The following is a 27,444-nucleotide window of genomic DNA, read 5'->3' on the forward strand; positions in this document are numbered from 1 at the left end:
ATCACTGATCATCAGAGAAATGCAAATGAAAACCACAATGAGATACCATCTCACGCCAGTCAGAATGGCGATTATTAAAAAGTTAGCAACCAACAGATGCTGGCTAGGCTGTGGAGAAATAGGAACGCTTTTGCACTGTTGATGGGAATGTAAATTAGTTCAACCACTGTGGAAAACAGTATGGCAATTCCTCAAGGATCTAGAATCAGAAATACCATTTGGGCCCAGCAATCCCATTACTGGGTATACACCCAAAGGAATATAAATCATTCTACTATAAAGACACATGCATATGTCTGTTTATTGCAGCACTATTTACAATAGCAAAGACATGGAACCAACCCAAATGCCCATCAATGATAGACCGAATAAAGAAAATGTGGTACATATAAACCATGGAATACTATGCAGCCATAAAAAGGAATGAGATCATGTCCTTTGCAGGGACATGAAACTGGAAGCCATCATCCTCAGCAAACTAACACAAGAACAGAAAACCAAACACTTAATTGATTTAGACCAGAATAAAACATTTTAAAAATCTAAAAAAAAAAAAAAAAAAAAAAAAAAAAGAAATACTTTGCTTTCTCAGCCTGCAGGGAGGTAGAAGAATGCTTACATCAGGGCTGGCCAAGTTTTTGTTTCATTTTCTTTTTTGTTCCCCTTTATTGCCCAAAGCAGCAAAGAGTAACTCAGGTCTCTGCAACTTGATTGGGCAGATATGCCAAGGAAAACCCACCTAACAGTGCAGGGAATGACTAATAGAATAGTTTTGGTGATGCCCAAGATGGCAGCCTCACAGTGGTGGATTGGCCACATTTGGTTATACAAATGGCCAGTTTTCAACCAAAAATATTAGAAAGTTGAAACAGCTGGAAGCAATAGCTGAGATGATGATGATGATTTTATTTGATTTATTTTTATTTGTATAAATTTCTGAGGTACAAGTGCAGTTTTGTTACAGGGATGTATTGCATAGTGGTGAACCTAGGATTTTAGTGTATCCATCATCAAAGTAATGCACCTTGTGCCCATTAAGTAATGTCTCATCATCCACCCCTCACCCAGCATACTGCCCTTCTGAATCTCCAATGTCTATCCTTCTTATCATGATGATTTTAAGTATCAATTCTCCCCCCTCCCCTTTATTAGAATGACTTGGAGAAACCTCCAATTTTTTTGAATCTCAGCTGTTTCTTCTTTTTTTTTTTTTAAACTTTTATTTATTTATTTATTTATTTTGAGATGGGGTCTCACTCTATCACCCAGGCTGGAGTGCAGTGGTGTGATCTCGGCTCACTGCAACCTCCACCTCCCTGGTTCAAGGGATTTCCCTGCCCCAGCCTCCTGAGTAGCTGGGACCACAGGTGCATGCCACTACATTCAGCTACTGTTTTGTATCTTTGGTAGAGATGGGGTTTCGCCATGTTGCCCAGGCTGGTCTTGAACAGCTGAGCTCAAGTGATCTACCCACCTTGGCCTGCCAAAGTGCTGGGATTACAGGCATGAGCCAGAACGCCCGGCTGATAGCAGTTTTTTTCTTTATTGGATAATAACTGAAGTGTTATAAGGATTAAATGGGAAGATACAGATGAAACGCTTAGTCTGTCATTTAGCACATAGTAGGCACACATTAAGCTTTGCTTTTCTTCCTGTCTAGCAGATTACATGGACTTAACTATGAGATACACTGTTTACAGAAAACTCATGAACAAGAAATAGTGACCAAAAGGAAAGAAAACAACAAAACGATTCCTTCTAAAGCAACAAAGAAGCGAGTTAAAAATTACACATTGCACTGACCATCTGACATGCAATGGCTTTGGGGACCAAGATGGATGTGGATAAGCTGAGAAAGAAAAACAGAAAAAAGCAGTTGAAAGTTTCAGGAAGAGCAGCGAGGCTTCTCAGTTTCATTCCCCACAGGAGTTAATGATATCACGGAAAACGTGATCATTTGCCGAATGCTGACAGTGAGCTAAGTCTCATCTAGGACCTGATCTTAGAAGCTTTCCAGAGTCAATATACAGAGATACTGTTTTTCTATCTTGTACAATGGTTTAAAAAATTTGCAACGTGACAGCACTGATTTATACAATGCACTCACAGTCTATTTCTTTAAAAAAGAATACATACACACACAGAGAGAGAGAGAGAGAGAAAGAGAGAGAGAGTGTGTTACCGTGTTAACATTTCTCCTGAAAAAAGTATTTAATACCCTCTCCCTATCCCCTACTCCCCTACCCTATCCCCTGGAATGAAGGAGGGGAAGACTGAATGGGATTTGGAATTTTCCCACTGAGAAAGGGGCATTTTCTGCAACCAGGTCAGTGTTCAAAGGACTAATGCTCTAAGGAAACTATCCAAAGAAGAGAGAGGCAGTTCAGGGTTATTAAGTTATTTTAAAACATTGCCTGGGCTGTTGCTGCTGACCTTTGTGAAGGGAACAGGATGCTGCTTCCCAGGGGAACAGAATAAGAAGCAATTAGAGAAGCCTAGGAGAGGCTCAGGAATGTTTGGGAATTCACACATACCCCAAATTACGTGGGAACGCTAAGAATGAAAATAAACTAATTTGATTAGGGACATATTTGGGTTCCAGAAAATATTCTAAAAATGCAGCTCACACTGGGGCTATATCTCTATGAGTGTTTTCCTAAAAACCTGAACACGCGGTATCTAATAGAGGTCAATAAGACTTCAATCCAGTTTCAGAGGAGAGAAGGAAAGCCAATTAACATTTCTTAATATTCCTTATGTGTCATAAAGTAGAACGGGTGTCACGTTAAGCAAATGGCTCAAACGAACAGAGTTGGGATATGATACAGTTGTTTCAAATGCAGATTTATTTGATGCAACTACTGGTTTTTTTCTAACACGTGATGATGTAAGAAAGTGCATGTTTAAGAAAGTTAGAAAAAGAAAATGGGGAAATAGCTGAAATAATTTACTCCTCTTCTTTTGGATAAACCAACTTGAATATGTTCTATGCTCATTCTCACATTTCCAAAAGTGCCATGAATGAGGCAGGGAATGCTATACCATGTGTATCATAATAGAGGATTATTTTGCCCATACACACATTAAATTTTAGCTGCCACACGTATAGGTGTATGTATATATGTTGCCACCTTTCCACATTACATATGCCATATAGAATGTTACAACATTTTTCTGTAAAATAAAAATGTATCATTGATGACATTCTGTTAAGACTCAGTGGCTACTATATCCTGGCCCAAAAAGTAGGTCTTATCCACAATGCTCAGTGAAAAAGAGTAGTTGATCAATTTAAAGCTCTATTGACCACTAGAAAACCAGAAGAAGCCTCATGAATGATATTTAGGAAAAACAGACTCCAGTTCTACTGCAACAAAGCTAGAGCTGAGAGCGGTCCCAGGCATTATCTAGTTCAAGCTTCTCACTGAGGCTGAGCTAAGTTATACTCCTTATCATATTGTTAGATAAAGATAGAACAGAATCTAGAACTCAGGTTTTGGTATGTACCATTCACCTATCCATGCTAAGGACTGTCCCTTAAGCACCAAACTGTAGGAGCTATGAGAAACTCTATCAAACACTCCGCATGCTTTCTAACACTAAAGTTCACGTCTAGAGGGCATGAGAGATGGATTTGAGTGGCAAATCCAAATTGACACACAAATACTACAAGATTTTTTTGAAGGTGAAATGAGTCAGCAAACTGAAAAGCACATAGAATTACTGACATATGTTCATGAATTCATTCCAATATTTACTGAGTACCTGTTATCTGTGAGGCACTATGCTAGAAAAGGAGATGACAACAGCTATCCTCCTGGAGTCTGTTATTTCAGTCAAGGTGATACAAATCAGCTTATGAAACTACAAAAAAGGATGTGAGGGTTTTTTTTCATGAACCTATGAGACACAGATGATATCAACATCTACGTCTCCCAACAAGATCTATAAAACCAAAACCAGACTCAGCACTCTGCACAACACTATGGCACCCCTTTCACTCTCTTTCAGTTAATATCTTAACCTGAATTGTTTTCATGATTATATCATCAATAATGTACTACCAACTATTCCTTCATTGTGGTTCCAGAGCTTACTGAGACTCAGGTAATGTGACCTTTGAAACCATCAAATGGCAGAGGAGAAAACACAGCAGAGAAGATTGACCTCTGGGTTATCTTTGTGTACTAAAGCCTTTTGAAAAGTCAGAGCATCAGGCTTTTAGCAGTGATTTCAAAAATTTAATTACCTATCTGGGTTAGATCCTGGGCCTGTTTATTTACTGATTACTATGGTCTGAATGTTTATAGACCAGCCCTCTACCCTATCGCCCACCACACCAAGATTCACGTGTTGAAACCTAATCCCCAACATGATGGTAATTGGAGGTGGGGCCTTTGGAAGGCAAGCAGGTGATTAGGTGAATGGGATTTGTGCCTTTATGTATTTTTCACAAACCTGCTGAGCTTCTCACTGTGCCTTCATAAAAGAGACCCCAGAGAGCTGCCTTGCTCCTTCTGCCCTGTGAGATTAGAGAAAAGATCGCCATCTAGGAAGTTTGCCCTCAACAGACACTGAATCTGCTGGTACCTTGATCTTGAATTTCCCAGCTTCTAGAATTGTGATAAATAAATTTCTGTTGTTTATAAGCCAAAAAAAAAATTAATTACCCCGAAATATTCACCAGAATCCTCAAAGACTGACAGATCAAATTAGACAGCTGATTCTCTGTTGCATCCACTTCTTATCATCAATAGTGCTAAATAGTTAAGTGAAACATTTAATATTATTTGTCCTTTCTATCCTGATAAGATTGATGGTGCAATAAGAATCCTCAAGGGAGATACGAAGATTCATTTTCACTTCTCCTGAAAATGATCACAAACAATTTCTATTTCAAAATCAATATTCACAAAATGAGAAAATGTTAGTAGTGGAAATGACCTGTGATATCATGTCATTCTGCTTCCTTAAATGACAGAGGGAGAAACTGAGGCCCATAGAAAATAAGCAATTTCCCATTGGTCAAATATTAATAATAGCTAGGTGACAGTAAAGCTGGAACTACAATTCAAGTCTTGTGACGCCTAGTCTATTTAAAATTTCCCCTATTTAATGTTGTCTTAGCTGCTAAAAGGTATATTTTGAAGAAAAATATACATAAGAAGGATCTTACCAGAAACAGAACAAAATTATATACTATATGATGTGTTCATATTGTATGAAAGATTATGACAAAATTCAACCGATTTTCAAACCCAATGTCAGAAGACTTGTATCATTCTTAGAAGAGTGACGTGTCTGGAATAAGAAATGAGGAAAATTTTTTTTTTTTTTTTTTTTTTGAGGCAGAGTCTTGCTCTGTCACCCAGGCTGGAGTGCAGTGGCATGATCTCGCCCACTGCATGCTCCGCTTCCCAGGTTCACGCCATTCTCCTGCCTCAGCCTCCCAAGTAGCTGGGACTACAGGTGCCCACCACCACGTCTGGCTAATTTTTTGTATTTTTAGTAGAGACGGGGTTTCACCATGTTAGCCAGGATGGTCTCGATCTCCTGACCTCGTGATCCGCCCTCCTCGGCCTCCTAAAGTGCTGGGATTACAGGCGTGAGCCACCGCACCCGGCCTGAGGAAATGTTTTCTATGTTGATATCATACTCCAGTTTCTTTATAATAAGAGCCCATCTCATTGTCAGAAGACGTGTCTACTGCAAACCAGCCAACACAGGGATATTTAACACGTTGACTGCTGTTAAGGCTAAGATGCAGTTAGGCACTGCTCCCTCTGTATATAAATACAGGTACTGCAATAGCAATCAATGTTTTGAAGGAACAAATCAATCAACCAAAACTTGAATTGGAGCAATGCCTGGCACCAACAGGGGCTAGAACAAGAATGAGAGCAAGATATGCTTTAAGCATGGGACATATTTGGAATCTGAAAAAACTGCCATGAAACTAGTAATAGAGGCAATACAGTAGGGGGCAGGGGAAGGTGGTGTCAAGATTCAGATGCTACTGGAGTTAGGGGAACACTGGTACTAAAAACCATAGCAAGATCCGTGAGTTCAAACCAGAATGTAGACCAACAGGATACAGAGAGCCACAAATACCAAAAGGTAAATCTAGACAGATGGCCACAGTTCCACGCAGAAAGTCAAATACTCATACTAATAGAGCTATAGGAATGGTAGGCCGTAAGAAGTCAGGATAGTCAGAACCCAAATCAGCAATGTTGTCAGCACACACAGCAACAGTAATAAGAAATGTTGACTGAAGCAACTGTTAACTTCCTCCAGTAAGGTTTTATATCGCATTTTCCTAAGCAGGAAGCAGCAGAAAGTTGTGAGCAACTCAGATGCAATAAATGATTGTGGAAACATGCCTGAGATTGAGAGTGAAGAGAAGGGTCGATCAAGGTCATCAGGCAACATATACAGCAATGTATATACAACATTCGAAATTACCAGCAGGAAAAGATAAAAACTCCTTTGGACGTGAGGTGCTTCCTGAGCATTGCATGTGGAAAAAGCTGAGCAGTTAGCAAGTTCCCAAGAACCCCATCTTTCAACTCTTCTGTGAAGGGCTTCAGAGATATTGCGAAAGGGAACCTGATGAAATGCATTACTGCTGATAGAGTCAGCAGGTTTACTCCTGAGTTTCATTAGTGAATTCTTCCCAATATTTAGCAACCACAGCGTCTTTGAAGGAGGAAAGGACCAGCTTGTCTAAAAATCAAATCCTTCCTAAGGGACAGCTGGCAGAAATATAAGGTCAAACACTTCAGCTGGTATTACAGAAAAGTAGCAGAAAACCAACCTTCGGCTAGAACTAATATATGTAGAAGAGGTTATGACCTCAATTGATCTCTCCATTACTGCACCAATGGGAGACAGCAAATAACATTTACTTTCTTCATGAGTGAGTGGAAACTAGAGACAATGCTAACAAATTTCATAACCAATATTTGGGCCAGTCTAGTCACGACATTCCAAAGAAGATATAACAGAGCTGGAAAAGATCCAGGGAAAAACAACTAAGATAATCAAGGGGAAAGCTTATCTTTCAGTCAAGGACAGACTAAAAGACTAAAAAGGATTAGAATTTCTCAGACTGGGAAGATGAAAATGAAAAGCATTAGTAGGGGGATGTGAGGCTAAAGTCGACTCTGGATAAATATAAATGTCTTTACTGAATTTCAAAGAATTTAATTGAGGCCATTCCTTGAGGTTAAAGGATACAGATTCAAGAGAAATTAAAATGCCTATATTTATCTAGAAGTCGGTACATTTATGGAACATATTAGTATTAAGACAAAGCTGAAGTGGGGAATAGGAAAAGTTTGACACCATTGGATAAACTCACTGCCAGTTGATTTACAATGCATTATTAAGAAGTGGTCATGATGTATCCGAATTTTTAAGGTAAAATGTACTAGGTTACCTGACAAAACAACCATTGGTATCTTCAGCTGGGACAGAGTTCTGGGCTAGTTGCCCTGTTGGTCTGACCCAGTGTGATATTTCTTATGCTTTTATTATGACATCTATGCTGGAACATCCTGCATGCATGTTTGGGATTCCTAAATTCTTTTGACAGTCCAGAATACAGAAGAATAATTTTCTAACTCATTAAGAAAGCAAGAGAGTCCCAGCTCTTGGCTCTGTTTGGTTTACCCATATGGGAGCATGCAACATAAAAAGGTGAAAGAAATTCTAACAGAATGCAGCAGCTGGTTAAAGGCTATTATATTGAAATTTTCATGAGTTTGACAGTAGGCCAAAAAACTACAAAATGGCAGAGGGTAGAAAAGGCAGTTGTAACAGGTTGAACATTGTTGGTGATTATTTTTTCAGTGGCAATGAAAGCTGTAATCAAATAACCTGAAAGAGATGCTGGCAGGAATAAGGGAGCCCCAAGGGAGAGGGAATATGAAAACTGTAACGATGTATGCTGTGGACAAATAAACTAGACGAACACGTAGTTTGAAGTATCAAAATCAAGGTTCTTAGCATCACATGAAAAGCTGATGTCAGGATGCAGGCATAAACACTGCCTGATTTGCAAACTAGAGCAAAAGATGTTAATGAGTTAAAATCTCAAGAATGAGTGCACAATTCAACAACCAACAGGAACTGTGCCATTGGTATAGAAACCTCTTGCTATGTGGGCGATCCCTTTATCCCAGCATTGAAAAGAAAAAGTTGTAAAGCATTAAAAACATAGCCAGAGAAGACACCTGGTTTTGCAGCTGGGCATCTGTGGTAAAAACTCTTGACTGGAAGTCAAGACAAACAAGATAAAAAAGAGGAAAAATGAGGACTGGTTGAAGCATTGTCACTGTAAACTTATTTTTGTTCTTTTTAGACCAATACGGCATCTCAGATTATGAACAGCATTAAGCTGTGCACAAAGTCCACCGAACCTTGTACATCAAATTAATTTGGTTTCAATAGAACATTTTAGATAATAGTAATGGTTAATAAGACACAAGTGCCATTAATCATCTGCTTACTGACAATGTTCATTTTATAAACATGTATGTTTCCCCTATATTACAGTTTAACATTTTACACTTATATTTGAGAAATTATACCATCCCTAATTTCAAAGAGATTATAATCGTAGAGAGAATTGCTCTCCATAAGGTTTCAGAGATATTTTTGAGAAATTACGTAATTTCCTCATTCCAAGGAACTGATTATTTCAGAGGCTTTTAAGGTCTCCATACTCACCTTTCTGCAAATTTGTCCTGCCTATTGTTCTATCTCTCTTATCATGAGCCAGGAAGAATAATAGTCCTAAATTATAAACCAAGATTTGAGCTCTTTAAAGAGGTGTGTGGTGAAATTGGAGTGGGTTGTTGGGCATATCTAAAGCTAATTAAACAGTGGAAAAATAAAATTCCTATTTTTTAAAGTAAGAATTTACATTATGTTCATTAAAATAATGAATTTTAAAAATAAAGATATTATCGAACAAAAGCTGAGATCTTCGGTTTTTAAGTTTGGACAGGACAACTGAATGAGTCATGCTCATTAAGTCTTAGAGCTAAAAAGGATCTTAGATATCATCTAGTCCAACTCTTTATTTTATAAATTAGAAACCAAGGTTTGGCTGGGCATGGTGGCTCAAGCCTGTAATCCCAGCACTTTGGGAGGCCGAGGCGGGTGGATCACCTGAGGTCCGGAGTTCGAGACCAGCCTGACCAATATGGTGAAACCTTGTCTCTACTAAAAATACAAAAATTAGCCAAGCATGGTGGCAGGTGCCTGTAGTCTCAGCTACTCGGGAGCTAAGACGGGAGAACTGCTTGAACCCAGGAGGCAGGGGTTGCAGTGAGCCGAGATCGGGCCACTGCACTCCAGCCTGGGCAACAGAGTGAAACTCCATCTCAAAAAAAAAAAAAAAAAAAAAGAAAGAAACCAAGATTTTTATAGGTTAAGTGACTTGCCTAAAGCCATACAATCGCCTAATGACACAGCCTCTAAGACTAGACTGGAGGACTAAAATGGAAGTTTTCTTATTCATACATCTGTGCCCTTATCAATACCATCACCATGGTCTTTAGGTACGTGAAGGAGCATTGGACAAATAGGATATGTAGCTGCTCTCTAATTCCACTGAGAAACAGCAAGAGACTAATACACAGAAGGGAATTACAGCTTTTCTGGAATTTGTCTCTTTTTTATTTTTTGGACGGAATTCATTTCCATTCCTTCACAGCAATGTACTGGGATCTCTTGTAGTAGAAGTAACATCAGACAGAAGAAGATCAATATATAGGGAAAGGACAATGGGACCAGGGAGACCCTAAGAATCCATGTGAGACCTCTAGTGAGCCCCAAACAAGTAGTCATTTGGAGAATAACAGCTTAAAGGTGTCTTGAATTCTCCAGTGATCCTAAAACTTCATCTATGAAAGGAGAAAATGAGTCTTTATTTCAGCTCATAAAGGAATTGGATAAAAGTGAGAGCGTTATGAATTGGTTGAAGAAGTAGCAGGTCTCAAACATCTTAATCAGAAATAAAAATTTGTGAGGACAAAGAGACTTGATGTAGAAAATCACTGTCTAGAGTTTGAAGAAAATTGTTCCATAAACTATACAGTGGATGTAAGGTAATATACAGTGCATGTCTACATCAATATATTATTTAATAAAGCATGTGATTTAAATAGGTATTTAAAATGTACAGTTTTGAGTGACTAAATTAATGAATTAAATATAACAATAATAAAATTAAATTCAGAAAATAAGAAAACTAAAAAGCAGAATCAAAGCATACTAAAAAAGAATTTTCAAGTTAAGAGATACCTCATCTGGAAAAATGTAATAAGACAAATGGTAAACCGTTTCCTAAAGTATGTATCTCTCCTGAAAGAGTCAAAAGACTACCTTCACTCCCATTTTTCTGAGTTAACAAAATAGAGGCATAAAATCAAATTTCTTGAGGACTGTAGTAATGAAGATCTAGGACTGCTGTTATTGCTTTAGAACTGAATTAAGAAGAATTGATGGGTAGTGAAAGAATAAAAACAGATTCGATAAAAGATGGCAGGCGGAAAAAAAACGGGAAAACATGATATTTTTAGTCAGGCTCATGGCAGAAGCAAGTTCAAAGACTTCAGTTGGTATCGAGGACTATTTTATGAACCCAGTAAATTGTAATTGTTGTCGAGGTTTCCAATTCAAAGTTAAATTTAAGTTAGACTCTACTGCACATGGATGAGAGACTGTGAAGGTAACGTAATCACTCAATATCCTCTCTCCTCTCTCTTCTGTGTTGACCCAATGTATTGTCATTTATATTTCATGCAAAATACTACAGAAGGTGCTTCCAAGCACTCATATTCTTTTGACTGGCACAAATGTTTCCAGCAAACAATATTATTCTGTTGTCGTTAGGTGACAAATACTGAGTGTTATGTATCAAGAATGAACAACTAAGCCCTACGAGCTGAGGACTGCTGCTTTCTGCCTTTTGGAAACATGAAGTATTCATTCACCCAAAACAGTTGTGTACATATAACTGCGGAAATCTTCTATCTTTGACAGAAGAAGAAATGTGAGAAAACCCCTAAATAAAAGAAATTGACTCCCACTATCAATAAAATTATCTGGAGCTTTTCATTCTATTGTGAAAAATCTGCCCCCTCTGTCACAAAACACACCATATATCCTGCATTCAATAAACTTTTCTTAAAAGTGGTTCCCCACTGCATCAGCAAATTTACGATGGTAATTTTAGAATAAGTTTTTTATCCAAGCTTCCTCAGGAAAAAAAAAAGAAACAGGTATCGTAGGCCAGGCTAATGTCGCATTTTAAAAATAAACTCACTTGTGAATATACAGATTAGTCACAATAAATGCTCTTTTAAAAATGTGATACTTCCAACTTACTTGATATAGTAGGGCACCTTGTTTGGCGAGATGGCTCTCTCCCAGGGACCCTGGACAGACGCTGAAAAGGAGGGAGGAAAAAAAGAAAGGCAAGGAGGTCAAATTCATCGCAAACAGGAAAGACAACATTAATCTCCAGAATTACAATTTTACACTGATATTGGTCTGTTTGCTCAGCTGCCCATGAAGACAGGATGGATTAACCCGCTGTTCTGAATTTTCTGTCCTAATCTAAGTGAAATTGAACTCATTCAGGCACAAAGATAAATGCAAAGGAAAAAAAAAAAACCCACAAACGTTTCCACTGCTAAACCTATACAACAGATAAGAAACAGAATGAGTAGACTGACGGGGTGTCTTGTATGTGTCTCCCTTGAGTGCTTTTTTTATAATACTTTCTGTTGCTGGTTCTCAATATTTTTTACTATTTGATTGACTGGATTTTATTATTTCAGTAGCTGAAATATCCCTCTGTGATATATTTACATTCTAAGTTGTTGAAGCTAAAGTAATATGCTTATCACTCTGATATGCTTGTTTTTATCTTTATTGGTTTAAAGACAATCCAAATTCACTTACCAAATAGATGCTTAATTTGGTGCCTCAAAATGTCAGCTGACCAGTGTGATCTTATTAGAAAAGGTGACCAAAAGTGAGGGAATGGCTACTGATATCAGAGCGTAATAAGACTTTTGTTATGAGTGATGAATCCTATATGTGAAATTTCGTTTCACATACTAGGAATTTGTTTTATTATGACTTCACTGTGTATTGGTCAAATGAATGATCTTTGCATTTTTTCTTTCAGGCTTAAGTTGTAGGATTTCTTCCCTAAAGCTGAACCTCTACAAATATATTTTATATACTGTTTGATCTGATGGTTTTTCTTCTTTAAGACAAAATAATCTTGTTGAGGCACTATAACGTCTCCTCAACAATATAATCTTCCCCCTGAATATAGTTTTAAGATACTGGAGCTTTAAGAAACACAGAATATTATCAGAAACAGAAATAAAAGAAGCATTCTTATTAATATCTAGCAATTTTATGTGTCTATACTTTTTCCCTGAATTTTCATTCTGCTAATAATTTGAAGCACAGCTGATGCTGACCATTATTTCCTCCTATGAAAAACTCCCTTTTAAATTAGTCTCATAGTAAATTCACTCCGCAGTGTATTGAGATGTAAGAAGACGTCAAAGCTAATATATCCTTGACTACACTGTATAATATGAAAGAACAGCTTCTAATAAAAGTTAACTTCACCCACTGCCAGACAATTTAAGCGTAATGAAACTCCAGCTTCTTTGTTTTATATAGAGTAATAGAGGGATCAAATCACCCAACCTTTAACCAGACCTGCTGTTTTGTACCTTGGAGATATGTCATTTAAACGATATAGGAAATGGATTTGTATTTGGCCGGTAATTATGCTTTTTCATTTTGGCAGACGGAAATTTTTAATATGGAGAAAAAAGACATTTAGCTGCTGTTTTGAAGTAGTCTCCGACTTTCAACTTCTCTCTGTCCTTTCTCTGTTCCTTTCTTTTCCCTTTCTCCTGCCTTCCCTGCTTCCCTTTCCATCTTTGCCTTTCTCATTCTCTTCCCAACTCTTCTCTTGTCCTTTTTTCTTCTGTAGGATACAGCTCTCCTGTCCAAATAAGTTCACAGAGTAAATAAGATCTGACTTAAAAACATGGGCTAAGGCCAGGCGTGGTGGCTCACGCCTGTAATCCCAACACTGTGGGAGGCTGAGGCAGGCAGATCATCTGAGGTCAGGAGTTCAAGACCAGCCTGGCCAACATGAGGAAATGCCATCTCTACTAAAAAAAAAAAAAAAAAAAAAAAAAAAAAAAAGCCAGGCATGGTGGCAGGTGCCTGTAATCCCACTGTAATCCCAGCTACTCAGGAGACTGAGGCAGGAAAATCGCTTGAACCCAGGAGGCAAAGGATGCAGTGAGCTGAAATCACACCACTGCACTCCAGCTTGGGTGACAAGAGCGAAACTCCGTCTGAAAAACAAACAAACAAACAAACAAACCATGGGCTAGACTTCCTGACCTATCTGGTCAGAGTCTGTTGTCATGGAAATATTAAAAAGCTAGCCCTCTGTAGCAGGAAACATGGTGGAGAGCCAGAAATTATAGCTCCTGGCTGCTCAGTGTACCTTCTTCTTAAAATACCAGCATCATAAAAGGAAGAAGAGAACTCCAGAGAGCTCTTGGTCCAGCCCTCACTGGCTGTGAATGCCAAGCCTGTGAATACCTAAACTGAGAAAAGAATGGCTATTCTTTCCTTAAAGTTCTCTATGGGCTGAGGCCTCACAATTTCTCTTAATATACCTTTCTATTTTTTTTTTTTTTAATCATTCTAGTGATGCAGAAATTCTTTCTAATTTGGAGGATGCTAGACCATCCTCTGATAGCAGAAAAATCACTTTGGATTTCCCACACTATTCTTAGGTGTCTCTCAGAAAGAAGTGTGCTGGAGAGGGCTGCTGGCTGCCTGGCCTGGCTTAGGGGCTTTCAGCCTGAAAGAAACAACCTCTAGGCAGCGAAAGACAGAGGAAAATTGGTGTTGCCTGGCTGAGCTAATGGGAAGACCTATGTAGGGTATCTAGAGTTGACTTTTTATGTTTACATTAAAACGGGAAAAATTTCAATTAAATGTCAGAGAAGTTATCAGAATATGCTTGAACTAAGTAGCTGAAAATATTTTTAAAGAATTTTTAAAATATTACAAATTCTAGATCAATATGAAATTTCAAGCTTTTATAATTGCAGTTCTTAAGTGTTCATTTATTTTCCTTAAAAAAAGCTTTTTGTCTTATGTGTAGCCATCAAATAGATCCAATGGTGAGATTCAGTGTATTTCTTTTCCTGAAAGATGTTTTTCCCCTGTGATTCACAGTTTATAAATTCACCTAAGCAACTGCTTTGCAGTCATTGTTTGAAACTCTACAATTTTATGCTCAAAAATGTCCTTGACACAATAAAAAAAAAAAAAAGGAAAATAACAACAGCCTCCCCTCATTCCTTCCCTGCCCCATCATAACCACATACACACACACTGGAACTACTTGCTTTAGAAATAACACACAATTGGATGATAGTTCTATGGAATTGGGTTCAGTGCTCCTTCTCAAGAGATTCTTAAGGGTTGTCGGCAATTTCCTTTGGGGCTGCCAGATGACTCTGGTCTTCCATCTATTCAAAAGTTGCTCAAATATGTGGTAGTGCTCATAAGTGTGCCACAGAATTTTTTCATTTCTTGTAGCAGTACTGATGCCAACAGCTGTTTCTTATCTCAGTGTACCAGTGGAAGCTTGTCATTCTTCATAAAGCTAGCCTATGTAATAGACACACACATCTTTTATGCCTGATGTGTCCACTTTTAGTAGCCCATCAAAAGCAAATTTATCGGCAAATAGCTTTTATATGACACCGGGTTGCCCTTTGGTATTTTCTTATACAGATGTGTCTATAACCACTACGTGTAATTCCAGGGCAGCTTTGTGATTCAGATTCTTGAATGTACAAATCATCCATTATCATACGGCACCAGCATCATGGGGTATTGTCCACTGAATTTAAATAGCAAACTACACATGCATTTATTTATTGCAAAACCAACCTCAGAATTTCCTTTTGTGTTACAGATACAGTATGTTATTAAGAGCAAGAAAGGGTAGCAATTCTACCTTCAAATGCTTTTCCTTCCTTGAGGTGACAGGATTCAATATTGTGCCCAAGGTAGTTTTGAAAATCACAAGCACAGGCCACATTATTTAGGGGAAGCTGTTATTTCAACCATTTTTAAATGCATGATGAACAGAATGTTCCAAGTGATGCACCCTGGTGTTAAGTCATATTTTAATCAACACAGGGGCCTAACCACAAAATTAAAAAGAATGCTAATGTTATTTTAAGACATGCCAAAATAGCACTTTCTGGAATTCCAACACAAACACATTCATTAATCTCTCTACTTTTCTCATATTTGGTGGATTTGGAGTTTGATAACATAGGTGGGTCAAAAAAGTGGGGGCAGTTTAGATAAATAACCGATATAGCAATCACTGGAGGTAAAATAGAAAACTCACCTCTGGGGTTGAACAAAAGGCATTAGGGAGGATCTACTAGCCACTGGCACTTAGCTCCTCAGAAGCACTCGAATTCTGGTAATGGTCTTATGGACACATTCCACATTGATAAAACGAGCAATGCTTCTTAATCTTTTCTCCACTATCTCTGTACCCGACACCCTAGGAATCTTTTTAGACATTTTTTTTCTAGTCGTCTTATCCCTCATAAAATTTTAATACTATAGAGGTACTGTATGTCTGTTTATGGATCATGTGTATCTGTGCTTTACACATAAAAAGAGTAAGTTTTTTTCATTATCCAGGAAACAATTTTCACCCCCTTGGGAGCAATATCACACTCATTAAGAATGCCTGATCTAGAGGAAGTGAGGGAGAAGGTGGGAGGAGGAGAAAGGAAGAAGGAGTTATTGAAAACAACTTATGTACCTGAAACATGACCTAAACTAGCTCATTTCATATTCAAAATGACCTGTGAGGTAGGTATTGTCATTTTTATTTTGCAGATGTTGAAGTATCACATTAGATCACATGAGATCAAATGAGCTAGTAAGGTCGTAAATTAGATCCTAATTTTGGTTTATTACTCAAGATGAAATCAGATAGATGATCCAGGAAACAAAGGGGAAAACAAATATATTGTATTTCTACTACGTGCCCTCCACTGTATGTTATCTGATGTAATTCTCTCAAGCACCCTGTGAGATCATGCTATTCCATTATTACAGATGAAGAAACCGAGGTTCAGAAACGTTCAGTAAACTAATCCAGGTCATGCAGCTAGTAGAGAGGGCAACCAGGATTACAACCAAGTCTGTTTAGTCTTTGAACTTCACTCTATTTTATCATGTGTAGTACATAACCCATAATAAATATTTTGCCAAAAAGCCAAGTAAATACACAAATCTTAAAAAGGAATTATATCACCTAGTCCAAGTTTGCTACATTATATCTGATATCTACATTTACTCTCTATATCATTTCCACCAAATGATTTTCCAGGAGCTGCTTAAACAACTTTACTGCCATCACATTATGGAGGAGCTTTTTTGTAAATTTTCCATAGCTTTAGTGATGATTAGAAACAGTTTCCTTTTATTCTGGTCAAAAACTGCCTCCCTGTCATCTGTAATCTCCACCATAGCTCCTGTTTCAAATGTCCCAAATAAATTATCTAATCAGTTTCAGAGATGCTAATTTCAAAAGAGCTAAGATGAGGCTTATTTTCACCTGATAAAGACAAAAACAGAGCCCCAGTTCCCAATGAAAAAAGGTAACTAACATCATTTCACTCATTATGCAACATTTCGTTACTGAGCACCTTGTTTGTGTTACGCATTGTACAAGGTTCTGGCACTGCTGCAGTAAGTAAGACAGACACAGTTCCTGCTACTTTGCTGTTAATTTTAGTCTCTGAGGATATCTTTCAATGAGCACATCTGCCATTCCAACATTAAAATCAATAAAGTGGAATTTACTGAACACATATGATGTGCTCAGCTCCATGCTAGGTATTTGCAGGCAAGGGTGGGTTGGGGAAAGAAGTCCAAACATGTCCCTCACCCTTAAGGGCCTTATGATTCAAATGGGATCAGGTTTCACCAGAACATATATTATAATGGGACTGTATCAGTCAGGGCCCTGGAGGGAAACAGATGGCACAACCAAGTTGGGTAAGCTGAGGAGACTTCAGTAGACGGGCTGTTCACAAAGGTGTTTGCAGAGTCTAAGGAGATCACAAGGGATAATATTTGTAAAAGGCAGCCATTGAGCATGTGCATAGGGTAAAGAGGATCTTTGGTCATGTGACAGGATCTTTGGTCAAGGGAAGTAGGTAGGGAGGGAGTCAGGGGAATAAGCATTCCAACCTCATTCTCCATTTCCCACTGTCTCCCACCATGGTGCTCCAGTGGCTGAGCCCAGCCTGAAGCTAGGAGGGCTGGGGATTCCATTCATGCAGCCCACACAGGTCAACCTCACAAGGCCCAGGGCAAGGCAGGGAAGTGTGGAGAGTGGACCCACACTACAGGACAAAGTGTAGACACTTTCTCATGCTGCTGTCATGGCAATAGCCTCATAGCTGTCTTTAGGTTCTCCCTAGCTTCTCAGCTAATCCAGTGTAGCACTAATAGATTAATTTCTCCAAAGTACTATTTGGAGCACATTGCTTTTACTCAAAAACCTTCCATATTTTATAAACTAATTTTAAACCACTCATATATATAAGCTAATAAACTAAATTTAAAATTCCTTCCTTTGGTATTCAAGGCCCTTTACATCCTGACTCCCCCTCACTTTTTTATCCAAGTACTTCCTTACATGACCTAAATGGCTTTATTTGTCCTTGCTTTCAGACCCCTGTGCTCCATGACAGAGACAGGCTGCCTGTATTATGCCCAGTCTCCTTCTTCTTTAGTAACAGAATTTCTAACTGTTGGATGCAGCCATGTTCCCAAGGACTACGCATGTCAACTGAGGGTATTTGTGTGAGGCTTCTGGGAAAGTTCTTTAAAGGTGGCTGACCAAATGGAGAGGCAGCTTTTGCCCTTTTCCCATTCCTCTTCCTGCCTGGAACACAGATATGATGATGGGCAGAGCTATAGTAACCAGGAGAATGGAAGCCATCTAGTTGTAATCCCCCAGAAGTAGATGAGACAAGAAGGTGAGTGGGGCCGGGCACGGTGGCTCACGCCTGTAATCCCAGCACTTTGGGAGGCAGAGGTGGACGGATCACTTGAGGTCAGGAATTCAAAACCAGCCTGGCCAACATGGCAAAAACCCATCTCTACTAAAAATACAAAAATTAGCCAGGCACGGTGGTGCGTGCCTGTAATCCCAGCTACTTGGGAGGCTGAAGCTGGAGAATCGCTTAAACCTGGCAGGCTGAGGTTACAGTGAGCCAAGATCGTGCCATTGCACTCCAGCCTGGGTGACAGAGCGAGACTCGTCTCAAAAAAAAAAAAAAAAAAAGAGAAGGTGAGTGTAAGTAGTTTTGGTGGCAATTCAAGGAAGCACTGGTAGAAGAGTTGGGAAGTAAGGCAGAAAGGTAAGAAAGCAGGTAAAGGACGCATTGCTGCTGGGGTCACCTGGGGCTCGGAGCACCTGGGCACTTCAGTGCAGAGCACACTTCAGAGTTATCTCACTGAAGGGATGAGGGAACTGGGTTATTTATGAACAATTTTTCTACATGCTTATATATTCTTCTGTAATTGACTTGTTATTTAAAAATTTACATATGGTAAAAATCACTTTTTGTGTCTACAGTTGTGATTTTTAACACATGTATAGATTCATGTGATGACCATCACAATCAGGAGACAAACAGTTCCCTCATGCCCAAAATTTCCTCATAGTATCCTTTTGTAGTCAACTCATCCTCCAGCCCCAACACCTGGCAACTACTGACTTGTTTTGTCTTTTCCAGAATGTCATATAAATACAGTATGTAACCTTTTGAGACTGGTTTATTTCACTCAGCATAATGCATAATCCATATTGCTGTATCAACGATTTGTTTCTTTTCATTGCTAAGTAGTATGCCATTATATGGGTGTACTACAGCTTAGTTATCCATTCAACTGTTTAAAGACATTAGGCTGCTTTTAGCATTTGGCAATCACGAATAAAGCTGGTATCAACATTTGTGTACAGGTGTTTGCATAAGCCTAAGTTTTCATTTCTCTAAGGTGAATGCTTAAGAGTGGGCTTGTAGGGTTACAACAGATTTTTCATTGCTAAAAAATTCCCACTTATGGATGTACCATGATTTATTGAAGAAATGCCCTCTTTGGGAACATATAAGTGGTTTCCAGTTTTCCACTGTTATAAGTAAGGCCACAGTGAACATCTTTGTAGATAAATCTTTGCACAGATTTTAGTTAATTTTTTAAAGCAAAATTCCTAGAAGTATATTTACTTGATTAAAGGCTATGAATGTTTTAAAAACATTTTACATAAATTACACTTACGGCAGCAGAAGCCTCTCTTTACTGATATGAGTGTAAAGAGAAAAATCAATTTTCTGCAGGTCAATAGTATTTAGTTGGCATAATTCTCAAAGCAAGTTAGATAATACAGTAGATTATTTGGGAACATTCCTCTCACACTCTCCTCTTCCCCTGATAGACTGTAAAACTCAGAGTTTAGAAAGGCGCTCAGGATGTTGGCTTTCTATTTCAAAGCCCAATCCAGCATCTTGAGAGGGAGCTGGATAAAGCAGAAAATGTCCAGAGTACAGATTCAGAAGAACTGGATTTGAGTCCTGACTCCCCTATCACTTCATGATCTTAAACTAGTCTTTTTCCTGCCTAAGCCTTATTTTCCTTATATTCCAATGGGAATAATGATATCTCCCTCACCAAAATGTTGTCAGGATAAAATGAGAAAATCAATACGAAATTGCTTTGCAAAATGTTAATCACCCCACAAATAATGTTTGTAATCACACAGCTATGATGTGTTGTCTGGATGATCGTAATTGTGGAATCAATTCTTTCTCTCTCACCTGGGCAGCATTTATCTTTAGCCTTGAATCCACTCCTAACTACTGTTAATGTGCCACATGTAGTATAAAGTATGGCAGAGAGAAATGCCTTTGAATAGTATCTAACTGCCTGGGCTTATGGCACTTCTTTCTACATCTCTGTCTTCCTAGACCAATGACATCTATACAACAGATCTTTCATTCTTAGCTAGACCATTTACCCACCATTCATCAGCATGAATGATAAACAGATTAGTTTAAATTTTATGCAGTGAAATCAAGAGGCCCATAGACTGATTAGCATTTGGCAATCATGAATAAAGCTGGTATCAACTTTTGTGTACAGGTGTTTGCATCAGCATAAATTTGGTTCTTTTCACTGAAATGCAAGTGAAAGGACAGACCGTAAGTACTAGAATCATAGCAGATGCTATGAGAATGGCTGGACTCTTTAAGGAAGAAAGATAATACAAAGAGAACTGTATGTATACACCACATTTTCATACAATGGAATATCATTCAGCATTAAAAAAAAGAAGGTTCCTACCATTGATGACAAAGTGGATGGGCCTTGCAGACATGCTCAGTGAAATAAGCCAGTCACAGAAGGATAATTGCTGTATGACTCCACTTTTATGAAGTGTCTGAAATAGTCAACCTCATAGAAGCAGTAAATAGAAAAGTGGTTGCCAGAAGACGGGACAGGGGAAATGAGAAATTGTTATTCAATGAGTATAAAGTTTCACTTATGCAAGATGAGTAAGTTCTAGAGATCTGCTGTACAACATAGTGTCTATAGTTAACAATACTATGTTGTGCACTTAAAACTTGAGGGGATTAAGAGGGTCCATCTTGGCCAGGCACAGTGGCTCACCCCTGTAATCCCAGCACTTTGGGAGGCCAAGGTGAGCAGACCACGAGGTCAAGAGATTGAGACCATCCTGGCCGACATGGTGAAACCCCGTCTCTACTAAAAATACAAAAATTAGCTGGGCGAGGTGGCAGGCACCTATAGTCCCAGCTACTCGGGAGGCTGAGGCAGGAGAATCCCTTGAACGTGGGAGGTGGAGGTTGCAGTGAGCTGAGATCGTGCCACTGCACTCCAGCCTGGCGACAGAGCGAGACTCCATCTCAAAAAAAAAAAAAAAAAAAAAAAGAGGGTCCATCTCATGTTGTGTTCTTGCCATGCACAGACACACACAAAAGCAAAGGGACACAAAACTTTTGTAGGTAATGAATATGTTAATTATCTTTAGTTTGATTGTGGCAATAGTATCTTGGGTGTATACATATGTCCAAACTTAACAAATTACATATATTAAATATGCATGTTTTTGCACATCAATTATACCCCAAGAAAGCTATAAAGGTACAAAAAAAAAAAAAAGATGAGTACAGTGGAGGAAAGCAAAAGGTAATGTACCCTGGCAAATGCCCCCAAATGGTGGTGGCAACAGAATTGCTGTCAAAGAAAAATAATACAAAAGCTAGAATAAAGTGGGATGAAACACAAGAACAGCCTAGCTGGCGAAGTATAAACAATTCTTGAGCCTGACAGACTAAGGGTGTAGAAGAAGAAGATGTATTTGATCCCACGATCACTGGTGACCTCAAAAGGGCAATTTCACACTAGTGATCAGAGGCTGAAGGAGGGAATAGACGGAGGGGAAGCAAGCATTTGAGAAGTTGTGTATAAAAAGACGAAAATGTAAATGAAAAGGGGCAACATCTGATTGTTGGTCATCCCTCTCTTGTGTTCTGTAACCCAGCGTATTCAGTTCACTTCATTACTGAATTTGCTTAGGGTTTCTTTATAATGTTAAATTATATGCAAAATGTATTTCTACCTTTTTCATTTCCTAAAGTTATAATCAAGATTATAATACAGTATTGAAGCTTTCATGTAGTTATTAGTGTTTAATATATATGTATGCATGTGTAATTTTTCCCATTCCAATTTTTTTCTGTATGATTTCTATTTTCTTCTGATGTGACGCATATAGTTCCTGTAGCAAGAGTAAGTTTTCTGTCATTTAAATGAAAGGCCAAGTTAAATTTAACACTTTTCAAAACATTAAATTAAAATAAGGATAGTGCTTTATATGTCTATATCGTATATCAAAAGTAAAGATTCAATGAAAACTTTAAGATCACTTACTAAACTTTCAAAGATGGGCAGATTTTCCATAAAGATTTCAACAGCAGAGATAGATGGGCTACATTCCAGACAGGAAGGTCACAAGAGTGATGAATGAGAACTCTAATGTCTGCCATAGCTGTGAAAATCTTTATGGCTAACTAAAATTCCTCACGAATAACAACCTGTAAATATTATATGAGCTGTCAGACAGATAATGCTGAGCTCTGAGACCATTGCATATGGTGAACAGGATACCACACCATGGGATTTGTCAGTAGATTGCCAAGTCATTTAGAGTATCAGGCTCACACTTGATCTGGGAAGTCAAGAGTTCGTACTAAAATTCTTGGCAAGGTGACTGAGTTGCAGAGATAAAACTATATCTAATATCCAGTGCTGCTGGCTGCACAGTCACACAAAGTCTAATAGCCAAAGTTGGGTGGCATCACTCATGAAAAAAAAAAAAAGCTTCTTCTAACCGACTTACAGAAAACTTCAAAAACATCATGGTGATTATTAGAAGAGTAAGAAAGCAATCAAGCTTCTTAAGGTCAGATATAGGAAGATAGATACCTACATAAATAGAGCCATGAATAATTTATGCTCAAGGAATTTTTGAGTACATTTGATCATAATTGGCTGACTGCATTACCAGAGAACTTTCCTCCAGGTAATGGCGGTTACAGTCTTTGGGCCATCTGGGTTAAGTCAGGTTACTAACAAGTCAATACAATATCGCCAGGTGCCTTTACTGTCTCTGCAGATGGGCTTTTAAAAGACCGCAGGCAGTCAACACCATTTGCTGAACGCTCTCTGTGTGAAAGGTATTGTATTAGGCACCAGGGAAATTTCAAGGAAAGTAAAATTTGAAACCTGAGACAGTAGGGAGCAACTCAGATATTAAAAAACCAAATGATTATAGATGGGATGTACATCCATTAGCAAGCGAGAAGAGTGAGAAAGAACTAAAGCTGTGACAGCAATTAAAGCAAAAAGAGTATAGGAGAGATTGAATTTGGGGCCCATTTTTCACTCAGTTGTGAAAGAATTAAACATGTATACCTTAGCCATGGCCTCATGGTGAGCACAGTGTGCTTCCTAGCCCCTTGACCATGTGACTTGCTTTAGCAGATATGATGTGAACAGAGGCTTGTCGCACTGGCAATCTGCCATGAGAACATGCCCCAGGTTGCTCCTGATCCTTTAGTCTGGGGCTCACAACCCAACACATTTAGAGACCATCTAAACTGAACTCAGAGCCTAGAGGCAAACCCAGGCATTCTACAGTATGAAGTAGAGCTTTCCAGTCAAGTTTTATCCAGATCACCTGAATTACAGTTGACCTGTAGACCCATAAGCTTGAGAATAGAAGCTTTGTATTCTTGTATGGTAGTTATGTTGTGGCATTATTGTGGATATAGCTGACAGAGAGAGGAGTAGAGAAGGGGAGAGGGGAAACAGTGTCATAAAGATTAAAGAATAGAAAATATCCCCCAGCCAAAGTCTCTCCCATTTGTTCCTAGCCACTGCCTCTACTAACATGCAAAGATTAATGGGGAGTATCATCCTCTTTGTTCTGTGCAGTTGAGACTTGCGGGTTGCTATTCACTGGTGTCTGGAACCCCTTTTCTAAGGCTGATAATCCATAATAGTTACAAGTATGAACTTGAATATGTTAGTAAATTGTTCTAGTCTCAGTTTTCTCTTCTGTGAAATGGAGACAATAATAGTCCTTATTTGGCTGACTCTCTTTTCGGACTCAGCCCGCCTGCACCCAGGTGAAATAAACAGCCATGTTGCTCACACAAAGCCTGTTTGGTGGTCTCTTCACATGGACGCGTGTGGAATTTGGTGCCGTGACTTGGATCGGGGGACCTCCCTTGGGAGATCAATCCCCTGTCCTCCTGCTCTTTGCTCCCTGAGAAAGATCCACCTACGACCTCAGGTCCTCAGACCGACCAGCCCAAGAAACATCTCACCAATTTCAAATCTGGACTCCACTGGAAATCGGACTGTTCAACTCACCTGGCAGCCACTCCCAGAGCCCCTGGAACTCTGGCCCAAGGCTCTCTGACTGACTCCTTCCCAGATCTTCTTGGCTTAGCAGCTGAACACTGACACTGCCCGATCGCCTTGGAAGCCCCCAAACCATCACGGACACCGAGCTTCAGGTAACTCTCACAGTGGAAGACTCAGCCCGCCTGCACCCAGGTGAAATAAACAGCCATGTTGCTCACACAAAGCCTGTTTGCTGGTCTCTTCACACGGACGCGCGTGAAAGAAACCCATGATATGTACCCACAGAAAGGAATAATTGATTGTATCAGCCACAAGATCAGAGGCCTGACTGTAGAAATAATTACAGAGATTATAGAGAAACTACTCTGTAATCTATTAATACATTTGTATTTTATTTCATTTCTAGGGTTTCTTACTGTTTAAATGAAGATATTTTGTTCAATTTCAAGCTGTTTCTGCCAAAATAAATGTCAAGTAATTTGTGCCAAGAAAAAAATAAAAAAAAAAAAAATAAATAATAGTCCTTATTTTACAAGGTTGGCGTGAGGATTAAACGGGTTAATCTACGCAAAATGCTTCCTCTGTGTTAAGAGCACAGAGTGCTCAATACTTTTTAAAAATTCCAGCTCCTACATTTATTATTATTTTCATCATTAATGTAGCTAGTTATCAGGATATTTATTTCATTCACTAACTTACTGCCAATGTGAGGAATCCCAGGGTAACCAGGAAAATGACAGAGACTTTCTATGGTTCTAGAGTTAAACTGACTGTTAACCACCAAAGCATGGGACCAGGGAACTAGTTAAGGAAACAATCTTTCTTCCTCTTTTTCTAGCCATTTTCTGACTCTTTAAAAAATGTTATGCGGTTCTCAGAGTAATAAAACATGAACAGAGACAAATCTTCCTCTTGGCATTCTGATGCTGATGTTTACTATGAAAATCAACTGTGTTTTATCATTATATATTACTTCAGAATTCAAAACAAATAGCTAAATATTTTTAGAAATAAATAAAACATTCTTGCTTTAATTTCAATTGTTAGTTCTGATTTTTAAACTAAATTTTACATTACCAAACTTACTATTTTTTTCCTATTTAAATTGGTGTGGGTGATTCATGTTAATGGAATTCTCTGACCTGAAGTTATGTGCCGTCTTGTTGAAGACATAAGCCTTGCTGCCCTTTTTTTTTTTTTTTTTTGCCTGAAGATAACAAGGTTGTCATGAGCTTTTGTGTTGGGTTCCAGGAATAACTGAAGATGCAGTTCAAAACTTTGACTCTTCCTCTAATAGATGTATCTGCTCCAGATCTCCTGGACCAAGTCTTTTGAATTACTTTCTTTCCCTTGATAGCTGGTCTAGGTCAAATTCTATAACATGAACTCCTTCACTTTTCACCTCTTGAGAATAAATCCCTTCTGTCCCTAACTCACACCATAAATGAGCTCATTTCATTCCATTCCTCTTCGAATTTTTTTTTCACAGACATTTCCTACTCAGACTTTCTTTCCATATCAAATTGCCCTCATGTTGACTAATCCTTCAATTATTCTCTCTCGTCTGCCTATTTCTATCTCATTAAAACATTAGCGCTCTCTAAAACCTATATTTATATTCATTATACATATATAAGAAATCCCTTTTCTGAACAGAAGGGCTATAAGGAGACTACACACAAAACTGGAAAGGGAGATATTCATCTTTGTTTTTTTTTGGATACAGAGTCTTGCTCTGTCACCCAGGCTGCAGTGCAATGGCGCCATCTTGGCTCACTGCAACCTCCGCCTCCTGGGTTCAAGCGATTCTCCTGCCTCAGCCTCCCAAGTAGCTGGGATTACAGATGCCTGTCACCATGCCCAGCTAACTTTTGTATTTTTCAGTAGAGACGGGGTTTCACCATGTTGGTCAGGCTGGTCTTGAACTCCTGACCTCAGGTGATCCACCCACCTTGGCCTCCCAAAGTGCGAGATTACAGGCGTGAGCCACCGCGCCCGGCCCGAGATATTCATCTTATCAGAATGGGTAAGTAGAAGGGAGAAACTGATTTTTCATCACTGAATGCATCTTGTGACTCTTGCTAAGTGAGATCAGGGACCAAGCAATTATAAACATTCTTTGCTAAGTTCCTATCAAAAGGAATACCCTCTACTTTGGATGTGCATGTAGCCTCAGGGACAATATGCATTAATACTCATTTAGATAGAACATCTCCTTTCCCTCACTGTGGAATGGATTCCTCCTTCCATTCTACTCCTATAGCACCCACTATTTACTACCACTGTAGGAGGTCATTTTTTATAGGTCTGTCTTTTGTGATTAGTATTTAAATGTCCCAAGGCGATAATTCTTTTTATCTTGATATTTCAGGTGACTCGTTTTTGTTAATAAATACAGGAATGAATGAATGAATACTACAGGCACAGTAAGTAACAATGCTACAGGCACCATGTCACTTCTCAGCTCAGAATTCTATGACTTCCCTTCTCACAAAGCATATATGCCAAAGGCTTTTAACGATAGCCAGCCATAGTTGATAAGACCCTTCCTCGTCTGGCCCTTGGTCACTCACTGACCTCCTATCATTCACCGTCTTTCTTCCTTGGCTTCAGTCATACTGGCTTCCTTGCTATTAATATTTCTCAAACCCTCTAAGCATGCTCCATCTTGGATCCTTTACTTTTACTGTTTCCTCCACCTGGAACACATTGTCCCCCAATATCTGACTGGTGTACTTCCTCACATCTCTAGTGAAATGTCACCATTCCTGACCACTCCACTAAAAGGGTCCCTTTCTCCCATCCTCTAGCCCCTTTAGCCTGCTTTATTCTTTGTTTTTAAATCAAACTTATCATGACCTGATTGCCCATCTTCTCTTGTAAAAATGTAAGCTCCACAATAAATGAACTTTGTTTTATTTACTGCTGTTTCCCCAGTTCCTAGATCAGAGTTTGATTTATATTGGTCATTCAATAGACATTTGTTGAGTAACAAAGTGAATCAATTCTTAACTGACTGAAAATAAAGTGAAGTTCATTAACTCCTTCTGGACATTAGACTCAGCACTAGGCTAAGTTCTTTCACTTTATTAGACTGGGAACAATCTTTTAAGTGCCCAGTTATTCACTCAATCAAGGCATATCATGCATCTAATATGCAAGATGTTGTGTTAGATGCAAAATTATTTTTAATAAAAAAGTAATGCAGGCCCTATGCCCTTAAAGTGCTCACACTCCAACATATTTCCTTTCAAGATCTATGTTACTGACCATCTTACGTTCTAACTCTTGCCTGTCATG

General features: G+C 38.7%; 2 protein-coding genes across 6 annotated transcripts in view; one reads left to right on the forward strand and one right to left on the reverse strand.

Annotated features, from left to right (window-relative positions):
• DMD (dystrophin) overlaps positions 1-27,444 on the reverse strand; it is a 2,284,432-nt gene that overhangs the window by 195,018 nt on the left and 2,061,970 nt on the right. For all 5 annotated transcript variants that reach the window (XM_063634262.1, XM_063634265.1, XM_063634264.1 and 2 more), the window contains one exon: positions 11,401-11,461. In XM_063634262.1, coding sequence (XP_063490332.1) covers positions 11,401-11,461 — 61 coding nt within the window. The remainder of the gene's footprint in view (positions 1-11,400; positions 11,462-27,444) is intronic.
• Positions 22,726-24,341, forward strand: LOC134736061 (embryonic stem cell-related gene protein-like). The gene is made up of 3 exons (XM_063635307.1): positions 22,726-22,795; positions 22,889-22,949; positions 23,818-24,341. Exons 1-3 carry the CDS (start codon positions 22,726-22,728, stop codon positions 24,197-24,199), a joined length of 513 nt encoding a protein of 170 aa, XP_063491377.1. The 3' UTR covers positions 24,200-24,341.

This window comes from Symphalangus syndactylus, chromosome X, assembly GCF_028878055.3.
Source record: "Symphalangus syndactylus isolate Jambi chromosome X, NHGRI_mSymSyn1-v2.1_pri, whole genome shotgun sequence".
Lineage (NCBI taxonomy): Eukaryota > Metazoa > Chordata > Mammalia > Primates > Hylobatidae > Symphalangus > Symphalangus syndactylus.

Excerpts from the sequence above, each read along its gene's own strand:
- LOC134736061 (XM_063635307.1), top strand. The coding sequence starts at position 22,726 with ATGCTCAAGGAATTTTTGAGTACATTTGATCATAATTGGCTGACTGCA. Across the intron at positions 22,796-22,888 it reads ACCAGAGAACTTTCCTCCAG|ATGGGCTTTTAAAAGACCGC; the intron begins GTAATGGCGGTT and ends CTGTCTCTGCAG. Across the intron at positions 22,950-23,817 it reads GAACGCTCTCTGTGTGAAAG|TCTCAGTTTTCTCTTCTGTG; the intron begins GTATTGTATTAG and ends AAATTGTTCTAG.